The 20,300-nt window shown below is 43.0% G+C and overlaps 1 protein-coding gene across 1 annotated transcript in view; it reads right to left on the bottom strand.

Moving 5' to 3' along the window:
* Positions 1-19,082, bottom strand: part of mob2a (MOB kinase activator 2a) — a 58,323-nt gene extending 39,241 nt beyond the window's left edge. Inside the window, exon 1 of the mRNA XM_086208415.1 lies at positions 18,553-19,082. Coding sequence (XP_086064541.1) covers positions 18,553-18,569 — 17 coding nt within the window. The 5' untranslated portion in view covers positions 18,570-19,082. The remainder of the gene's footprint in view (positions 1-18,552) is intronic.
* Positions 19,083-20,300: the final 1,218 nt, after the last annotated feature.

Below are 20,300 nucleotides of genomic sequence, written 5' to 3'. Positions count from 1 at the left end.
GAAAGTTAATGAGGGTATGTAAATAATGGAGGGAGTGGAGTCACAAGGTCATTCTAGAGGGTGCTGTAACCAAAATGTGGTGAGTTGATGGCTCTGAGGAGGCCTCTTTGAAAATAATTGTTGGATAGCTTTCACATAGGAGAAAACACTCATCTACAATTTATATTTGGCGTAAAAAGACGGCTGAGTTCAAGCATGATTAATCATGATTTCAACAGTTGAATAAACTTGAAATAAAATACATGGAGTCCTATTCCTAACTTGAAAATATATCCTCGAAGAAAAATGAAAGAGCAGGCCTCAGCACAGAGAAGAACAGAACTATTGATTGCTCTGTCCGCCTCTGGCTTGTGGCGGCCTAGTATTGCTGGTTCAATACTGCAGCCGCTTGACACGGTCATGTGATACTTGGCTGGGAAAGAGCCCACAGAGGCTGGTGCACACTAGGAAGGCCTGCGAGCCATCATTATGCAACAAGATCTGATTTCATGCTCAATGGATCACTCTTTCCCCGTTCCTTCTCTTTCTGTCCTTTACTTTTATCTACTCTCCTCCATATGCCACGGAGTGTCTCCTCCATTGCTTCTGAGCTGACCCACCATTCAGATACACACCACCTCCTCCCGGTAAATGTTTGACTGATCAATAACACAGATAGAACAAAGTTAACTAAATTGTTGAGAGTTAATCATTTTCTGGTCAGCTTCTGACTGGGAAGTCATGTGGACTGGAGATATGCTGCCCTCCTGTGGTATGACGACGCACTACATCCAAATTCTGTGATCAGCAAGATATTTTCCCTGTTATTCGAGTCTTGTGTTTTGAAGCCTGTTGCAACGTGATACCCGATATGATCAAGAGACAGTAGAAGCTAATTGCTGTGAGGCTGTATGAATGCCTATGGTGAGGTTCCACAACGCATCTGCAAAGTAGGTTCAAGGACATTTCAATGACATATGATCTTATCTGATTATCTAAAATATATAAATGTGTTCGATTCATCATTACAACTCAAATCCAATTCCCTTTAAGAATTAAATCAATCCCAAGACACACAGTTGTAAGAAAACCATAGAAAGCATCTACTGAGCAAAAGGAGCACGTTAAAGTTTAGGTAGTGAACCATCACACTGGAAACACTAATTCTGTTAATGCATGTGTGGACCGTCTCTCTCTCTCTCTCACACACACGCACGCACGCAAGCACACACATACCTGAAGTATGACTTCTTCAGATGTGTGTGTGTGTGCATGCGCATTATCCAGCCTCAGTGTAGTGCAGAGCTCTGAAGGCCCAGTCACCTCCAACTGCCTTCCACCACAGCTCCCCACCTTTCAGCTGTTAAAGATGCTACCCACATAGTTAATATAGCAGCTTCAGAAAAGGTCTTGCTGTAATATAAATCAATAAGACATAATATGGAGAGGTCAGCTGCCTCAAGGAACACAGAGGAGCAGACAAAATAAATAATTTGTGTGTGTGTTATTAAAGATTTTAGGCTCTGATAGTGAGAGAAGATGAGAAAACTCAACCTTATGGGAGAAATCCACCTTAAATCATTGAAGCTTTATTTTATTAATGAAGAGCAGAGTCAAAACATTACATGACATGATAACATCGGTCAAACTGATGACAAAAGCTGATTGAGAATGCAGCTTGCAAAAGAAACAGAATGCTTCCCTCACCGGTATCAGAGCGCTGACAGAGAAAGGACTCGTTGACTAAAGAGACCTGACCACAGAGAGAGACACGTGTGGTTAGAGAGGGAGCTCACGTTGCTGCGTTCTGATAAACCCAGCAGAGTGACAGACGCCCAGCTGGAGCCTGTGTGAGGGAAGCAGCACTTCCTGTGTTTGTGCATCTCAGTGTTTGCGCTCCCTCCAGCGAATGATGAAGACTTCCTGCGAGCTCCTGCACCAGACTCCCTGGTCTGGCAGAGTGGCAGAACAATGAAGAGGAAGGCTAAACAAAGGGCGGGGCGGGGAAGGTGATAAAGGAGTGACACACACACACACACACACACACACACACACACACACACACACACACACACACTTAAAAAATACATGCAAACAGATACAGGTGTACATATGCACTGAGATAACTGGGAGTACGATGAGAAAAAAAGAGGAAGAGACCAAAATAACGTTCTCCCCGTGACCCATGACTTATGATCTGTAAATTCTTTTATTTTTGGCATTCAGCAAGACTCTTAACTCCATAACTTCCTCAAAACAACACTGACTTATTCACTGACCGTGGCTTCCACCTAATTGAGGTTGAGTTATTACGAGAAAGGTTCTGCCTCTCTGCTCTGGCGAGAGAGACGCATGAACTTAACCGAGTGGTCCGAACCTCTGACCTACTGTTCCTCTCTGAGATGAAACGGATGTGGGGAATGAATCTCCCTCAGACAAATGACAAAAACCCTCTAAACACACCATCCAAAGGTTGAGAACCAAATGGCTTACAGAGCCGATATCCACACACAAGCATGCACACATATAGCCTCATTCAGACCCATAGACAGACCCTCATAGACAGACCCTCACTGGCTCTAGTTCTCACTCCCATCCATTCCTGCATCACAAAGGCCAACATGGCCAAGGCACTCCACTGATTTGTAAACTTCGGTTTTATTTCTCAGGGCGGCACAGTGGTGCAGTGGTCAGCACTGTCACCTCACAGCAAGAAGGTTCCGAGTTCGAGTCCCGGCTCCATCACAAGATCTTTCTGCGTGGAGTCTCCATGTTCTCCCTGTTCCTGTGTGGGTTCTCTCTGGTACTCCAGCTTCCTCCCACAGTCCAAAGACATCAAGAGAGGACGAGGCTGATTGATACTCTAAACTGACTGTAGGTGTGACTGTGAGTGTGAATGGTTGTCTGTCTCTATCTGTTGGCTCTGTGATGGACTGGTGACCTGTCCAGGGTGAACCCTGCCTCTCACCCGAAAGTTGCTGGGATAGGCTACAGCCCCCCCCCCCCCCCCCCCCCCCCCCAGCGACCCTTAACAGGAATAAGCAGAAGAAAATGGATGGATGGATGGATGGTTTTATTTCTCCTTAAGTATAATTCTGTAAATGTTTTAAAAGAAATATTACTACATAAGCTGTTGGGTTCCTACCTCTCCAATACACTATAGGGCTGGTTTGTGAGGGGAAACTTATATCCTCTATCTATCGATATAAATGGCAAACAATGACAAAGGAAAATTGGTTTGCAAAAAAAAAAAAATCCAACTGAAATTATTTGACTGATATTGCACTTGTGGCGGAATTCACAGTATTAGAAGGAATGCCAAGTTTTACATTATTATTATTTTTTCGATGAAAGTCGATTTCCATTTAAGTGATAATGGTGTAATTTTTGTGGAATCTGTATCGAACAAATATACAGTAAAATAGGATTGTGGGTGCAGGATGTCTCCATAGCACCACAATATTTAATTTGAAATTATACTTTTACACACCATCATTATGAAAAAATATTATTTTCTTAATTGCTCAGACACAGTTGTACCTTGTGACCTTATATCACTTAACTCAAATTCTAGCTTTCTTTTGTCCATTTTCTGAATCTTTAGGGAACACATTTGACGTGTAAATTAAATCAAAGATTTAACGCCTCCCAATAGAAACATCAAGTCACAGAGCAACATTATAATTTTTTTTCAAAGACATAGGGTATGTAAGTTACCAGAATCCATCCATCCATCCATCCATTTTCTTCCACTTATCCTGTTAAGGGTCGCAGTGGGGGCTGGAGCCTATCCCAGCAGCTTTCAGGCGAGAGGCAGGGTTCACCCTGGACAGGTCACCAGTCAATCACAGGACCAACATAGAGACAGACAACCATTCACACTCACAGTCACACCTACGGTCAATTTAGAGTCGCTGATTAACCTAACATGCACTTTTTTGGACTGTGGGAGGAAGCCGGAGTATCAGTATAACATGCCGCCAGTTATCTGAATATATCTTAATCTTGCGTTGCACAGAACAAGTTAACTTGCAGCAAAATAATTAGATAAAGTGTTAGACAAAAGAGTAGACAGAACCAGCGCTCCCTATGTAATGTTGAACTATGAGAGGTGATCCTTGTGCTTGAAGTCAGGAGCCACCCCTCACTTCAGAGATCTTTTCCCTCCATTGCTCTTTACGTGGGCTAATCTCTTCCATCTCACCTCCCTGAGCAGGCCAACTCACTTAGCCTCATTTAACCAGCTAACAGCTGCTAATACATCAGCAGAACAGCCCTGTTCTGCTCTGCACACTCCCCCTGATGTATGACTCACTCCTCTCTGACTTCCAGTGTAGGTAGGAGGAACGGGCCTCACAGAAAACACAGGAGAGAACCTCCATTGTGATTTTTTTTCCCCTGGGGGGGTGTGTGTGTGTGTGGAAAGATGGGGACAGCAGAAGAGATGATGATTTTTTTCACACAACATACGTGTACACATATAAATTTAATAAGAACAAAGTGTGAACCGTGGTTGACACTGAACCCAACCGTATCAGTAACAAATTCACTTAATGACAGTGTGCCAACACTTGCGTTGACAGTGAGCTGGATGTGACATGTTGAGGTCCTTCCTTCCTTTCACTGGCTTCCTGCTGCCTGAGTATTGCAAGACCCTCAAAGATAGGATTAAATTGTATCAAAGTGAGCTGTTGGCTTCACTCCCACGCCTGGACATCGTCTCCTAGTACCCTGTGTTTTTCAGCTAGTTTTTAGTACAGCTAGCTTTAAGCTAGCTCCCAGAGCAACCTCAGTGTGAGCACTTATCACAAGCCACCCACCACAGAGCCCACCAGTGGATTAAAAGGCTTTAGCAGGTCTGCTACTGGAAGTACACATGAGAGAAGGAAAGGCATTATGCTAGACAGCTGAGTATGCGAGACTTGGACTGTATGTTAATGAGGTGCTGTTAGCACGTGTATAAAAGAGGATGGCACACAGACGGAGCGTATTCCCCAGCATACCCCTATGTAGGCTTTCAATAATCAGACTTATCTGTGTACACACACACACACACACACACACACACACACACACACACACACACACACACACACACACACACACACTTGTCCTTAGGGAAGATATCATAGGCTTAAGGTCAAATATTTGGTGGTATGTTTTTGTGTGGTGTCCAACTTTAAGAGTCTCTCCCTCGCTGCTGAGAAGTCAAGTCAGCAGCTCCCGTACAGTGACCCAAACCCAGCAGCGGAAATCAGATGACCCTGAACACCAGTTCCTTCTCTGTACTCCCTTTGCCTTCATTCCAAACTGTTCCCTCCAAAACATCTCCACCCACCTCCTGCACGTTCCTTTTAAGATGCAAAGCACCTCATACAGTTGCCTTGGGCAGCGAGCAGTCCACATGGTAGCTTGTATAAGCAAACAATCTTGTGTCCTGCTGCTACAGAAATAGATGCTGTGAAAGTATGAATCCAAAATTAACTGTTTAAGCCAAGATTTACTTTAATATACTGATCAATTATTTATCACTTCATGCTGGAATACATTAATGATTGTTTCTCTCTGAAAACTGGCCTCTGATTAGTTTATTTCCAAAAGCCCTTTTTCCCACCATTTTTTTTCTATTTGCTTCCATTTCATGCCTTTCCTATCTGAAACGTGGGTCAACACTATCATTCCAATCCCCCATCTGTTAATAATGTCAGTATCAGCATCTGATCCCTGTTTTCCTGAAATGATATCCGACTGGAAAAGTCCATTATGTCAGCAATTCAAATCCTGAGGCTAAAATTGTAAAGGAGGATTCATCACTTTAATCTGTCTATTCTCTGTCCACCAATGGAAGATATTTACATTTACATGCTTTGCATCAATCACAGTGTATCCTTGTTTTCATACCACATCACAGCCCCCCCCCCCCCCCCCACACACACACACACACACACGGTGTTATGGTGGCAGCAAGTTGAGAGGCAATGCACAGGCCATCTGGGCAGATTGGAGCCATACGGCAAAGCTTATCAGCAAACGTATATGAAACATATGGCTGCTGTGCTGGCCTGTCTCTCCTCTGATCGTACTGACTGTCTAATTTCTCACCTCAACCACATCCATATGTGCTGGAGGAATGCTAATGCACACATACACACAAAAACATACAAACTGGGACCACTAAATGGATGGAAATCCCTCTATGGGTTACTGAACCTTGCTTTCTTCCCTCCTTTGTGTCTTCTGCTCAGCAGTGTCATCCTCATGTTCAAACCTGTCAGACACACCTCACCACACCCTGCTCATGTGTTACAGTCAGTAACATCTTTTAGAAAACTGGCTCTTCCTTCACAGTGCTCGCGTTGCTCCTTGATCTGCACATGCACTTTCGTGTGAGAGTCTATGGAACCGAACCCTCCTGAGCGCCAGCAAAGATTATGGACATTTTGCGACCTTGGAATTTACCCATTAACGCCCCAAGTATTGCAAGACTCTCAAAGATAGGAGCATCAGCTAAATTACTCAACTCTTGATGCCCTCAAAGCATGCAGGTGAATACATAATAAGTCACACACCGTCCCCAGGAACTGAAGGAATCGCCACACAGATCTGATCACTGAATGTTACATGAGGCAATCAGAATGCAAACCAACCATGATATCACCTTCGACATCCTGTGCAAAAGCTGTTAAACACTAAGTTCCCTGCCACCTGCAAGAAGCCCATTCATCAAGCTGAGTATGACTCGTCCTGTCAATTAATCGCCAGTGTGTTTTCAGCTCTCCATCCCATACAGAGTGGACATCCAATGCATAACTGATCTACGTACACACAAACAATTTCACATAAGTATGTAATGGGTTGGATGGTAGGTTGGATGGTGATTAAATAGGAATAAGTAAAACTGAGGGATGCCAATGAAAGAGAGACACTAAATGAAGCAAACATGGTGGTGTACTGCCTCCAGAATCAAGATGAACTTGTCTCCCTGAGGCGTGAGTGCTTTTAAAGTGTGTGTCAGTGTGTAGATCTTGGGCTTGCCTTGCCTGATGCAACGCAGAGATCTCTAATCCAATTACAGTTCAGACCAGCCTAGCGGCCTAGCCTCAGCCACCAAGGACAAACCCAGCGAGCTTACATCGACGCTAGTAGCCCACTGGCTCTGCACAGATTTAGCAGCTCACCGCTCAGCTGAAGCCTCACCCATGATGCTGACCACATTCTGAGAGGAAAAATTAAATACAAGCCCCCAGAATTAACTGCTCCCTGCTCCAAGTCAAATCAGAACCTAGTCTTCAGTTGGGAAAAACAGGAGGGTGAATGAACCAGATGGATGAGGGATCCGAACGAAGGATTCAGTGCACTGTTACGATTCATGTTTTCACTCCAGAATTAAACATCCCCTCGCACGCACGCACGCACGCACGCACACACACACACACACACACACACACACACACAATTTCTCTGTGTGTCACCAGCCACCCGGGCCCCTGCTGTTAAATCTCCCTCTCTGTCCTCTATTGCAGACCTCTGCTGTTTCTAATCTAACTCTCTGACCCACATTGCTGCTTCCCCATTTATCTCCATATCTCACCTATCCTCTCCCTCTTCCCCTGATCTTTACCCACGCTCTCCAGTCGATCTCCTCGACTTATCAGTTACCCTCTCTTCCACTGTCCTGCCTTTCTATTCCTGGTGTTTTCAATTTTCCCCGCTCCACTACCCCACCTTCCTATTTTTTCCTTCTACATCTCCCATCCCAGTTCTCCATCTTGCTTTTAAACAATTTCACAGAGTAGCGCATAAACGTCTGAGGAAAATTTGATGCAATGACCTGACATATCAAAGGTTTCCCACGGCAAATGATTACCTCACCCAACATCATGATTTTATATTTACGGAATAAATAAGAAAATAAAGGCCACGTATTTAAGGGGTTGAGGGGAATTTTTTTTAAGCCCTCATCTAGTAATTTTAAGCATGCCCTGATCACATTTCTTTAGCTTACCGCAGATAATAAGTACATTTAAGTGAAATTGGCTGATAGTGATCATTTTTTATCTTCTTTATAGCTGCCGGTTTAGCCGTTGATTAGTTTGTTTATAAAGAGAAGTATAAAAACTCCACAGATGCAATGCAAAAGTACCCTAGAGTGAGAACATCTGAATCAAACATTCAAATAATTAATCACGTGTTTAGTTATTCAGTTATTCACAGACGGAAAATTATATCAAGCCTATTCAATAGGTTACGCAGTAAGCAAGGTAATATGTCTTAGAACATTAACTCCTCTGCATTATGCAAACTAAAGAGGCGTTACCTTTCTGGGCTGCTAGCTTCTCTCAGCTGCAGACACCAACCATTAACTGCAAGTGCTCGGTGACCAGAGGCACTAATGCCAATCTACCAATCACATATGCTTCATGAAAAACAGCTGATCATGATCAGCAGCCAATTGATCTGGGAAATCCTTAGTAACTCAATCATTCACAAGACAAGCTGCTTCAGGCCTTCACGTTAATAATTGACTGATTGAACATATTTGTTTTGAGGCAATTCCGATGATCCAATTATCTGGAATAGAAGGTTTTCACAGCAAACTGTGTCAGCCGTAGTAAACGTCAGCGCTGTATTCCTGGGTAAAAGGCAATTTGATATTCCAAACGCTTTACAAAAAAACTAATTTCAAAGTACACTGAAAGGCTAGACTTGAATCAAGTTTTGCACATTAATCCAAAATTGTGAAAAGTTACGATTTTGTAGGCTTGTGAAAATGTCAATTATTGCTTAGAAATTACTCAGAAAAATGGCAGCCAGTCCAGGGGGAACCCCACCTCTCGCCCAATGTCAGCTGGGAAAGGCTCCAGCCCCCCCGCCACCCTTAATGGATAAGCAGTATAGAAAATGGATGGATGGATGAAACTGCTCAGAAATCTAATACTATAAAATTCAAGTAGCCCCATAAAGATATCTGAAACATCTAAATGGACAGGTTATATTGCACAAGAAACATTTTATAGCCAGGACTGAATTTGATACAGTGCAACCAAACTGCAGCCAACTGCTTTGATAGGTTTCCCATGTGGGTGGAGGGAAACAGCAACCCTAAATCCTGCTGCAAGGGGTTCTGCTTATTTTAGATGAACTTAAGACCTCTCTAGCCAGCAAGGGCCTATGACTATGATCCTCTCTGACAGAGCAGGAACTGCTCCTGGGCCTATGGCAGCCAGTCCTGCAACTGGGGGAACCAGGGAGTCCGGGATGTGTGTGGCACTTTTGGCTGGATATTTGGAGCGCAAATGTACTGTTACAATCAAAAACATGATGTGTGAGATTGAGAAGGAGAGACAGCAAGACAGAGCAGCTGATGAGCTCCTACCTTCTCTCAGTCCATTGGCAGGGCCAGTTTTGTGGCCGGGACAGGGCTGACCAGACTGTTATGAAAGACTAAACACAGTCACAGCATGGTGCCACTCTCCTGCCAAATAAAATACAGGCGCAGCACAAACACCCTCATACACCTCGAGTCATGCCAGGAGTAACAAAATAGTGGGGTACAAATGAGCAGAACATAGAAGTGAGATCAATATGTTTGACAAAAACAAAACCTATGTTGTCACCACATCACAAGAATAAGAACCTGCTGGGTAAATGTCAGCAATTTATACAGTTTGTGTTGTAAAATGCTGCCTGTTCAAGTATCTGAACAGGTCAGGACCTATTTGAGTGGGTGGAGAAGCTGCATGAGTGCAGCCAGCTCTATGTAGTTTGGGCTGCATGTAGACTCTTGATCAAACGTGGTATCAGGTGGTTGCACCATACTCAAACAGCAGCATGCGCTGTCCTTCAAAAATAAGAGCAAAAATAACGCCACTTACACTGCAAACTGCAGAGTCATTGTGGTGTCATGATTATTCCTAGGCCTGTCCCATTTTCAACCTCAGATAAAACGAAGAGGAAACAGGGAGATAGAAGCATCTCCACACACAAACCAGGGGCTTAAGTCATGTCTTACTGTATTTGTGCTGTTCAAGTACCTCCATATCTCCCTCGACGATGCACACGGCACTCCCTGACACAGAACTGTTACTTCCAGCCTGAGGAAGATTCACTTCACATGGACCCACAGAAACATGTCACTATATTTTAACCAGCTAACCACCAGTTCTTACTTGTCTGAAATTGGCAGTTTTACATCACAGACGTGACCTGTCTGTAGTGAATGAAAGCCCTTCTTGGTGTTGGGCTTGAGATGCTAATTATGGTTGTTACTTGATCAGCTACAAGGTGTCCTCTTCCTGTGAAATCCAAAGTCATCAACACCTCTGAACTATGACAGCTGAGCCAGTACGGTGTGGTGTCTCCCCGCTGCTGACTGTTTGTGCCGTGGAGCTTATGGGAAAAAGGTAGAATCTGTCTGACTGATCCTAAAATAAATGTGAAGCTTTGATGAGAAAATGAACAACACACTCAACAATAGCAATGAGACTCTCTTAACTGGCTTGACTGACCCCAACAATCATAATTATGCATAAGTTGGCCTTTTTTTTTTTTTCTACAAACACCAAAGTAGTCGAGAGAGTACTGGCCCCAGGTGACCAGTCACAGACAAGGAGAACTCTAGAGCTGCACACCTTGCTCAAGAAAAACAAACCATAATCTCTTCCGCAAATATAAAGACCATAAATCCATAACAAATCCCAAAAGTAACATAAGTGCAGCAGCCAAAGACAGGATGCCTGTGTAAATGCAGGAATCAATCAGGCTTATCAATATCACTGCTCCATCACAACGGCACAAACAGATCATCACAGCTGCGCATTCTTATGGCGTTGAATTCAATATTACCTGAAACCCTGTTACACTTTCTTGGGAGTGAGTGAAGAATAAATATGAATACAGATTTTAAATGTGTAAATAAGCTTACAATAAGGTCAAAAAGTATGAGGGTTTAATCTCTCTTAAAGACTTAAACCTTTTTTTTTTTCTTCTTTAAAGACTAAAAGATGATGACATGTCAGTGAAATAAACTGCAGCCAGAAGGAAACAAATTAATCTGGAGAGAGGTGGTTAAAGAGTGCTCCTTTGCTCAGTTGTCTTGAACATAGCCTGCCCTAAAGCAGGTCAGGTGCACATCATAATTCACCATGGCAATAGAGGCTGCTGACAAGTGAACTACCTTCATGAGACAGACAACCCAGGTCAACCTGAAGTAAACTCACTAACCTGCAAATCCTGCACTGCTTCACTGTCCAATGTTTTCTTCCACAGTCCTTAACTCAAAAATACATGAGTCTAGCAAGCTACAACATCATGCTAGTGGATTGTACAATATTCCTTGTCATATAGGCTGTGGTCCTACATGCTCAATTGTGTTCACAGCCAACACCAAAGCAGCTTTTGTGGTTAAATATTTCTCATCAAGGGCTGTTGCTGCCCTGGGCCTGCTCAACACTGCCTTGCTTTCTACAACTGAACAGTCCAGCTAAGGCTGCAGCCAAGCACGCAAACGTCTCTGCACATCAGTGTCCTGAGAGGTAGAGGGGGAGAGAAGGACACACACACAATGAGCCAGTGAATGAAACAGAGAGCTAGGTTGGTTGAAAGGCACTAAGATTCCCTTTTGAGGGAGTAAAATAACCAACAAGACATCTTCTCATCCAGCCCATCTGTCAGCAATTGCAGCGCATCACAGTAGAATAGCCTGAAGCCAGCCTCTCCATCACCTCCATCAACACAGAGTTGATCTTAGTTCCAACTGGCAACCAAGGAAAATAAACCAATGAGAAAAATGGAAATCCCTGTACAGCCTTTGCAATCCAATAGAAAGTATTGGAATAAATATTGTGAAGCATTATTAACCGGCTTAATGGAGATCAGTGTCTGGGCCACAAGCGTCCAAGGAGTCAAACGGGATTCGTAAAGCGCTAGTATTCCCAGAGTAACTGTTGAAAGGAAACCACAATGATATAATCTTTGATTGTGTTCAATCCATAACAATAGAAAGAAAACAAAAATGGAATTTTTATAAGTCGAGATGATTAAAATCAGATTTTTCAGACCTGAACATCATCCAGTCTGATAGAGCCAGTCCTGCAGTAATGCGTTTCTCTTGCCTGATTCCGATTTGAAATTTTTTTGTTGCCGTAACCTGCCGATACAGATTTTTGCTAATTCTTAGAAGTTACACATCTAAGGAAATTTCCTTCAATGCAAACTTTTATTTTCATACTTATAGAAAATATTACTCTTACACCTTCCCCACAATATACACTAGGTTAGTGGATCTTTTCTTGCTTAAACTGAAACTAAACTGATGCGCTGTCCTTCACAAACGCGCTGTGATTCCCAGCAGCTTTATGACTTATCTTCATGAAAAGTCATAAAGCTTTCATACAGATAATATAGACATCTGTAAATATTTGCAACTGGTCAAATCAGATGTGAAAAAAAAAGTGTTTTAGCAAAAAATCCAATACTATGCATCCATCACATAAATGGTTGTCTTCCCGGTAGATTCTGAGACCTGTGACCGATCCGGGTCCAACTACTACTACAACTCTAACCAAACAGTCTATCAGAAAAGCACTGTAGATATTTGGTGTGCTGGGGAAACTTCCTGGTCCAGAGTGAGCACCCCAGGGATGGAGCTGCTATATTAGACCAGGTGACTGCTTTGAGGTGGTGGTTTGCCACTGACTATCATCAGCACTGTGTCTGTGGTGTGATGAACAGAAACAGCACCTTAGCCTGGGCAATATGTGCGGAAGGGAAACATTAAAAAAGGCACTGAGGTTGCATGAGGACAGCCTTGCAGGGCATAAAAATCCCAAATGGGAACATCAGCACAAGTAGAAGCATAAAGGGATTTCAAAACTATAACCACCACTCCCCAAAGTGCTACCACAGAGTTTCTCCCCCTTGGATTGCTTGATATGCAAATACACAGATTTCTGAGGGTGATCTTTTATTCTACTTTCTTTGAAAAACATAATTTCTGTGGAGCATTTCATAATGGTTGCTAGGAATCAGCCTGGGTTGAGACAGTGCACTTCCTGTTAGATAGAGAGTAGAAAAGTGTTCCCAGCCTCCTCGAAACTCAAGTTTGAGCTGTTATAATTGCCACACAGGAAGACATCATTTGAAATGTTTTAATCGTTGGACCCGAAGCAGTGTGTCAGAGGCATTCTGGGGTCCTAGCAGAAATCAGCAATAAGAGCTTTAGTAGTGAGTTTAGAGGTAGAGAACCTTTTGTCATTTGAAGATCAAGACTCAACTGTTCAGATTCATGTTTCATTAATGTGTTGAAATGCTCCCATAACCTGCCGCCTCACATGAAAAAAGAATGGGACCTCTTCTGCAGGAACCCTGAGTTCAGGTTCAACACAGAGAACTAACCTCTTATTTGACTGCGCCGGGATGGATGTAGCCCGATGTTGATGAGTTGACGTGCAACCACAAGCCAGAAAGGTATGAGATGTGAAAACACGCCACAGCGGTTAAACACAAGAGTGATGTTTTCCGCTGCAGAGAAAACTCAACCTATGAGAAACTCCTGTGAATTCCCCTTTTGAATTACCCATGTAATAAAATCATGTCGACTTCTCACATTTGGAACTACTCATTTGAAGAGATCTGCTGAGAAACTGTGCCAATATCATAGCTTAAACAATGCTTTTTTTTTTTTTAAACATATAAACAGCTAACAATGCACAAAGTCAATCACGGATATTTGGCAAAAACAAATAATCAAACATGGTCTTTCATACATTTCTCAAATGAAGTACCCTGTTGTTGTTGGACAATTGAAAAAGAAATTTGAAGGAAGTCCATCAAGACATTTTGCAAAAAAAAAGAAAAAGAAAAAAGAAAAGCAAGGGTACAGCTGAGACCAAACTGGCAACATTTGTGTGTGATGGCACTAGCAACAGGGGCGAAAGTGTAGTTTTCAGCAGATGTGTCAACCCAAAAGTATATCTGAGCAGAGAAGAAGTAAACAAGACACGTATTATGAATGGTATCAAAACATCTCTACGTGTAGACTTAAATATCACCATTTCCTGCTTTTCTTGTTGTATGTAACAACAATGAAGTCTTTATTAGATGGGCAAAAGAAGAAATCTGAAACTACCACTTTGAGTCTGGGGATTTGGAAAGAGCATGATACTAATTTTCTCTTCAAAATTTTAAACACAACTCATTGATTGAACGTGAACGGTATTGAACGGTAGATTACTTGAACTCTATACATCCAGGCTGAAGACAAATATCCACAAATAAGAGGAGACAACAAACAAGGCCATCATGATTGGAATCTTTCGTCTTATTACTTGCATTGCTTGAATGATGCACTGTCTGTCCGCCATTAAATCCTGGGTGATGCGGTGCCAGCTAAGTGTGCATTAAATCGGACTCTTGCTCGGGCCAGGCAGCCTGGAGCAGGCTCCACTCAGCTGCTAAAGTTTTCCATTCACTCGCCCCTCATTCGGCATTACTGATCCATCACTCAAAATCAAGGGGATTAAACATCTGTCAAAGCCAGCCCACTTCACCGAGCTGGGACAGAGACATTTAGGCGTTGTGCATCTCCCCAGTGATTTTTATGTCCGACTCTGGATCCGGACAAATGAGGTCATGAAATAATTCAGTCACTGTGGCCATCATTTTAGACAAGCACGTGTGAGATACACTTGCAGCGCTAATGACAAGAGGGCTCATCTATCCGACACAACATATGCTGAGCCTCCTGCTGAAACCAAATTTGTCCCACACCAGTTCCCATATCACCGTCTCCATATCTCATTCCCTCAATCCAGCCACCATAACGCTGCAGACCTCCATTTCATTAGCCCTGAAGCTTGACCCTTCTCAATGCCTCCTCCATCCCCTTCCCTCCCTGCACCTACTAATTTCTTCCATTTTTCTGCCTAATCAACCATTCCATCAAAAGCATTCATATCCTCCTTCCTCCGAGCATGGCTCAGAAAAATGACGTGTCCCATACCCCTGTCTTCTCATGAACCCTTTCTATCATTCGTCAAGCCCTGACCTTCCTTTGTCTCCACATTTATACGCACATCAGCTTCATTCTCCATTCCATCTTTCTTAACATCTCTCCTCTTCCTCCCTCCATCGGTCTTGACAGTGGTGTTCTACAGCCTGGCTCTGTATTCAGTGTGATTACATGCTTGGTTAACTCATGGCTGCTCCCTTCCAATGCGTTCAGCGTATATACACGCCTTCCCATGGCTACGCACAATACACAACTAGCTGGCAAACCCAAACTCTCGGCGTGTACACACATTATCAGTGGGGAGAAGTCACAACAGGATTTACCTGGCAGGTGTGGTTCATAAACAAGCATGACTCATATTCCTCTGACAGTGCTAAAAGCTTCACAATAAGGGTTTTCACTTTATGAAAAAAAAAATCAAACAACTTTCTGTGATTGACGATGTGTGGCTATCGACTACATTAGAACAAATAAAATCCCAATTTATCAAACAAAGACAGGCTTTTACTGAAATGTGTTTCTTCGCTTTCCTCAGTCACCTCCTCTAACATCAAAACATAAGTGGGTGTTGCTCTTGAATTACTGAGCAAACCAGTCTGACAGCCCCAAAACTTAATTATTATTTCAAAGTGAGCGACAGACAAAGAGGATAGGGTCAAGATATATTACTTGTGCAACTGAAAGAAATGATGCAACTTTAGACAAGTCACTGCAACTCAAGACATCAGTTAGCCAAACTTGAAAGCAAGCAACAGAAGGAAAAACTGGAATTAGCACTTAGTACTTTGTGGATACAAAACATTATCATTTAATCATTTAATGTTATGACGTGTGAAATTTTGTCATATTAGCGAGAATTCTGGCGTTATGGTCAGTGCAGTCACAGTGACCTTTGACCTTTAACCGGCAAAATGAAATCGCTTCATCCCTAAGTCCAAGTGCACATTTGAGGCAAAATTTGAAGAAATTCCTTCCAGGTGTTCCCAAGATATCACGTTAATTAGAATGGGATGAATGAACAACCCGAAAAATACACGGCACACAGGAAGCATTCAAACTACCACAGAGGCAGGACATTGTCAAAACCTAATTTTTCGTTCAAGCTTTTCTGTAATTTTGATATGAGTTTTAAATCCCAACAGGTGCTTTTATCCATCAGATCATGATTTTTTTCATTGAGTGCATTCTAGAAGTGCATGCACATACTGTGGCTGTTATTCCAGGTTTGGCACCTTTGTCTCAAATCACAAAGTTGAAAGAAAACCCAGATAATCATGGAATTATGGCAGTTTGTATGAAATACGAAAACTTGAACCCAATACCTAAAAACATAAGTTATCATGTCAGCTAAGGAAATTGCAAATAAAAGGCTATCTGTGTTTCTGTGGCTGATAAATGGAAATGTCAATGGCAGGTACATTTTAGAGACACACTGGCAGTTCAAGCAACTATACAAACCACAGTTTCATCATTTCTCCATTCTCCCTTCTAGAAATTGTTCAGACGGGCATATAAGCTTCGGCACGGCTACATTAGCTTGCCAAGAAACTAGACAATGCCGTGTCTATGAACAGAAGATGTCAATGAGTAGAACTGTAGCACTGAATTTATTCTGCCAAAGGACCCGTTTCCACTCTGCATTTATTTCTAGACAGGCTAACAGAGACTAGTGACAGTAGGAAGACACAATTATTAGTTCATTCCTCCGAATTATAGGGACGAGCATTATTGGTGCTCACAGAGAAAATTATGATCAACAATTAATAATAATAACAAATAGATTATGAGCCTCTAAAAATAAGTCTGTTGAAGAATTTGTTAAAATATAGTTGTCATACAAACGCAGCACCCAAAGACATCTGGGGGTTTGGAGGTTTTGTTTTGCTTGTTTGTGAGATTTTTAACCAGGCCAGTACTCCCCGCAACTTGTCACCACTTTCTGCCACTATATTTATAGTATTCATTTGTAGTAATGTTTCAACTTGTATCAAAAAAATATTTATCAAATATGTTTTGTACTTGTTCCACTTATGATAATTTCAAAAAAAACGTTTTAAACTGCAATATACCATGTGATGTACTGCCTCGTGCACATGTATTTTTCTGTGGGGTTGGAGTCGGTCTGTTTCTTAAATCCCAAAATAACATAATCCATGTCTAATCAAGAAGAAGATGTCCTGCAACAAGCAATGGATTGTTTTGTTCTTGGTACATCAAAAGTTCAGACATTCTGAGTAAGAATGCATCAGAACACAAGCAGATATTTAATATGGCCAAAAATAAAACTTTAGTCAATACAGCTGATATTACATTTGAGGGTATCAATAGACTGAATCCTTATCTGTCTGTCAAAGTGTGTCAGCATGGAGAAACACCCTGACAGCAGACCTCCACCCTTCCTCTGTCCTGCCCTGCATGCACGGTGCTGCAGCCAAACACCACAGTAACCAGGAAGCCAAAAGTCTCACAGCACAGCACCTCAGTATGCAGAGAAAACCCTTTTCTAAATTCAAAATGCCTTGAAATTACAAAAAAATAAAGTACAGATATCGCTGATGTGTTCATACAGCACTGAAAGCACTCACACACCTTGGACAAAGACTTCATTAACTTCTTTCTACACAGGCAAATGTGACGAAATCTGTGTCCTTCAGTTTGAACTGAGAAATTCATAAGACACACAACAGTTCTCAGACAGCAGACCGGGCCAGCAGGATTTGGACAGTGCTTAAACTGAATCACTGATAGTCCTGAATACAATGATCACTGCATTGTCAGGTGACATGCACACACACCTAACCACTACTTCTCCACCAAGTTCGTGGCAAAACAGTTTCACCAACTTCTAAACCTTCAACATGTCAAGCCACAAACTTCAAAAAGCTTATCTAATTCTTTGAATCAGACTGCTGCGAATCTCGCTTTACTACTAAATATAAATTGTGTTGTGAAATATTTAACCAAAAGCACCGGAGACTAAGTCTGTGTCCCAGGTGTAAAATTATAGCACGTTTGGTGTTTTTGGCTGCGAATGGTAGTTCCCCTACAAGGCGCACCTTGCACACGGAATAAACCGGGTATAGCCGCGTTAGCATCACTGATGGGCTGCTAACGTTAGCCCACTTGCTGTGATGAGCATTGCTATAAATAAGCTTCCCATACAACAAACTGGGCTCCACAGATATATTCTCACGGTCTAATGTGGGCGCTGCAATCACTGGCTAAATAGCTGCAGCCCATACAAATACCCAAATATACCGCCTGGCCCTGGGTAACCCGACATTAGGTCGGTTTACCGTTGCAGGTGGAGACCGTTGCCAGCTTTGCTACCATGCTAGCCCCGTAGAGCTAGGCTAAGCTAGTGAACAAGCTACCCGCTTACAGGTAGATTAATGTGTTGAAGTGAAAATGTAAGCGCATTAATGGACAGTGCACCTGTTTAATGCTGACTCTGGTGGTGTCAGCCACCGAGCGGTAGTTTTTCTGCCAGCCTCGGAAAGACTGCGCAGTTGACCTGTCATTGGAGAGTAAGCTAGCTTGGCAAGTTAGCCGTGTGTACTCACCCCATTAACCAGTCCATGGTGTTTGTAGCTAGCTTAGCTAATGTTAGCTGGCAGGGGATAATATCACCAGGAGTCGGAGGCGACCCCCTACTTTATCCAGCCACCACCCTCGCTGCCCGGGCTGTCTTGCCCCCGAGTGCCGTTGCTCTCCCGGTGGTCAGTGTCTCTCCCAGCTGCTGGATTCTAGTCGGTGAGATAGAAACGCCGCTTAAACTTTGAGCGATTGTCCTTGTTTTGCTCCTCGGTTAGCGCGGATCATGAAGTGGCATCAACACAGACAGATCAGTGTGCTGGCTGGTAACGGGAGGGAAGCATTAAGTGACTTTGAGCACGAAGGCGAGCGGGGCAGCGGCACGTTTCTGCCTGGAGCCGCGGTGTCCGGGGTGCAGTGGCGCCGAGCGAGGCTTGACTGTTGGGATACCGCTGGTCAACCCGGTAACCTCTGTCAGGAAGCCTTGTATGGCTACCGCGCTAGCTGACAGCCGGAGCCACCACTGAAGCTGCTGCTTTCTGAGCAAGTGTCTCATTGGAGTCCGGAAGTAAACACAGATCCGACCCACTCTGCCTCTCCTGTGCATGCGTCTCATGCATGGATGGATGCAACGATACAAACACGAGTGAGTTTCGTGTTTGGTGGTTTAAAACTCATGTATTTACTTACTGCTATAATTCAACATATTTCATCAAAAATTAAATTACTTCCTCCCATTCATAGGTTTATGCAGTCTTTTCAACATTGCGTGGTTTAATCGTGTTTGTTGTTTTTTTTTTAACCCCACTTTCGTTTCAACTAGAACAAGCAAAATAAAATATGTAATTATCAGTTTGAAAAAGGTCCAGGCAGGGAATTTTACTCAACAATGAATGGGAGGATGGTTACATCCACTGAGTTCTGACCAAACTCGACCTGGACCTGGTTTATGAAAACTAAAAATCGTATTTGTGAAGGAAGGAACGCAGAGGCGAATCTGAGGAATCACCAGTCACCTACAAATATCTTTTCCCATGTGACCCAACTGCTCATCGGCAGCCAAGAAATTGCATAAACTGACACCTTTTTCTATCCTTTGCTATCTGAGCTGTAGCATGGTTTTAAACGTTTCTACATAGCTAAACAATCAGTTGTATTTGTAGAGGTGAAATGTGCCAACATCAACCTCCATCAATCCATCCACCCATCCATTTTCTATACCACTTATCTGTTAAGGGTCACAGGGTGGGGATTCTGGAGCCTATGCCAACTGACATTGGGCGAGAGGCAGGGTTCACCCTGGACGGGTTGACAGTCTGTCGCGGGGACATCAGGAGTAATTAGGAGTTTGATATCTTGCTCAAGGGTACTTGGACATGGTCACCAGGGGAAATGAGGATCAAACAAGCAACCCTTCGGTTGCTAGACAGCCACTCTACCCCCAAACCGTGCCGACCCTCGCCAATATCAACTTTTCAAAGTTTTTTGAATTGTAATTGAATTAATACATTTTCAAAGCTACCTCCAGTCCAATAATATCCTCACGCAAAGTGGAACTCCCAAACATTTTCATCCACTCCATTTCTTTTGAGTCTGAGGTTGTAAAGAAGCTGCCATATGTTGCCTGATGTACCGTGCAAGTGCACTTGATGGTAACTTGTAGATGACAAAATATACAGCAGCCCCACTCAACACCAAATCTTTGGCCCTGGGCCCACCTCCCATAGTGCAAAGAAGAAGTATCATTCAAACGAGATCCAGAGAAATGTCATTGGGG

This window comes from Aulostomus chinensis, chromosome 7 (assembly GCF_037954235.1).
Source record: "Aulostomus chinensis isolate RoL2024-O1b breed Wild chromosome 7, RoL_Achi_v1.0, whole genome shotgun sequence".
In the NCBI taxonomy this organism is placed as follows: domain Eukaryota; kingdom Metazoa; phylum Chordata; class Actinopteri; order Syngnathiformes; family Aulostomidae; genus Aulostomus; species Aulostomus chinensis.
Note: the sequence above shows the minus strand (reverse complement) of the source record. Positions and strands in the feature narration are given on the sequence as shown.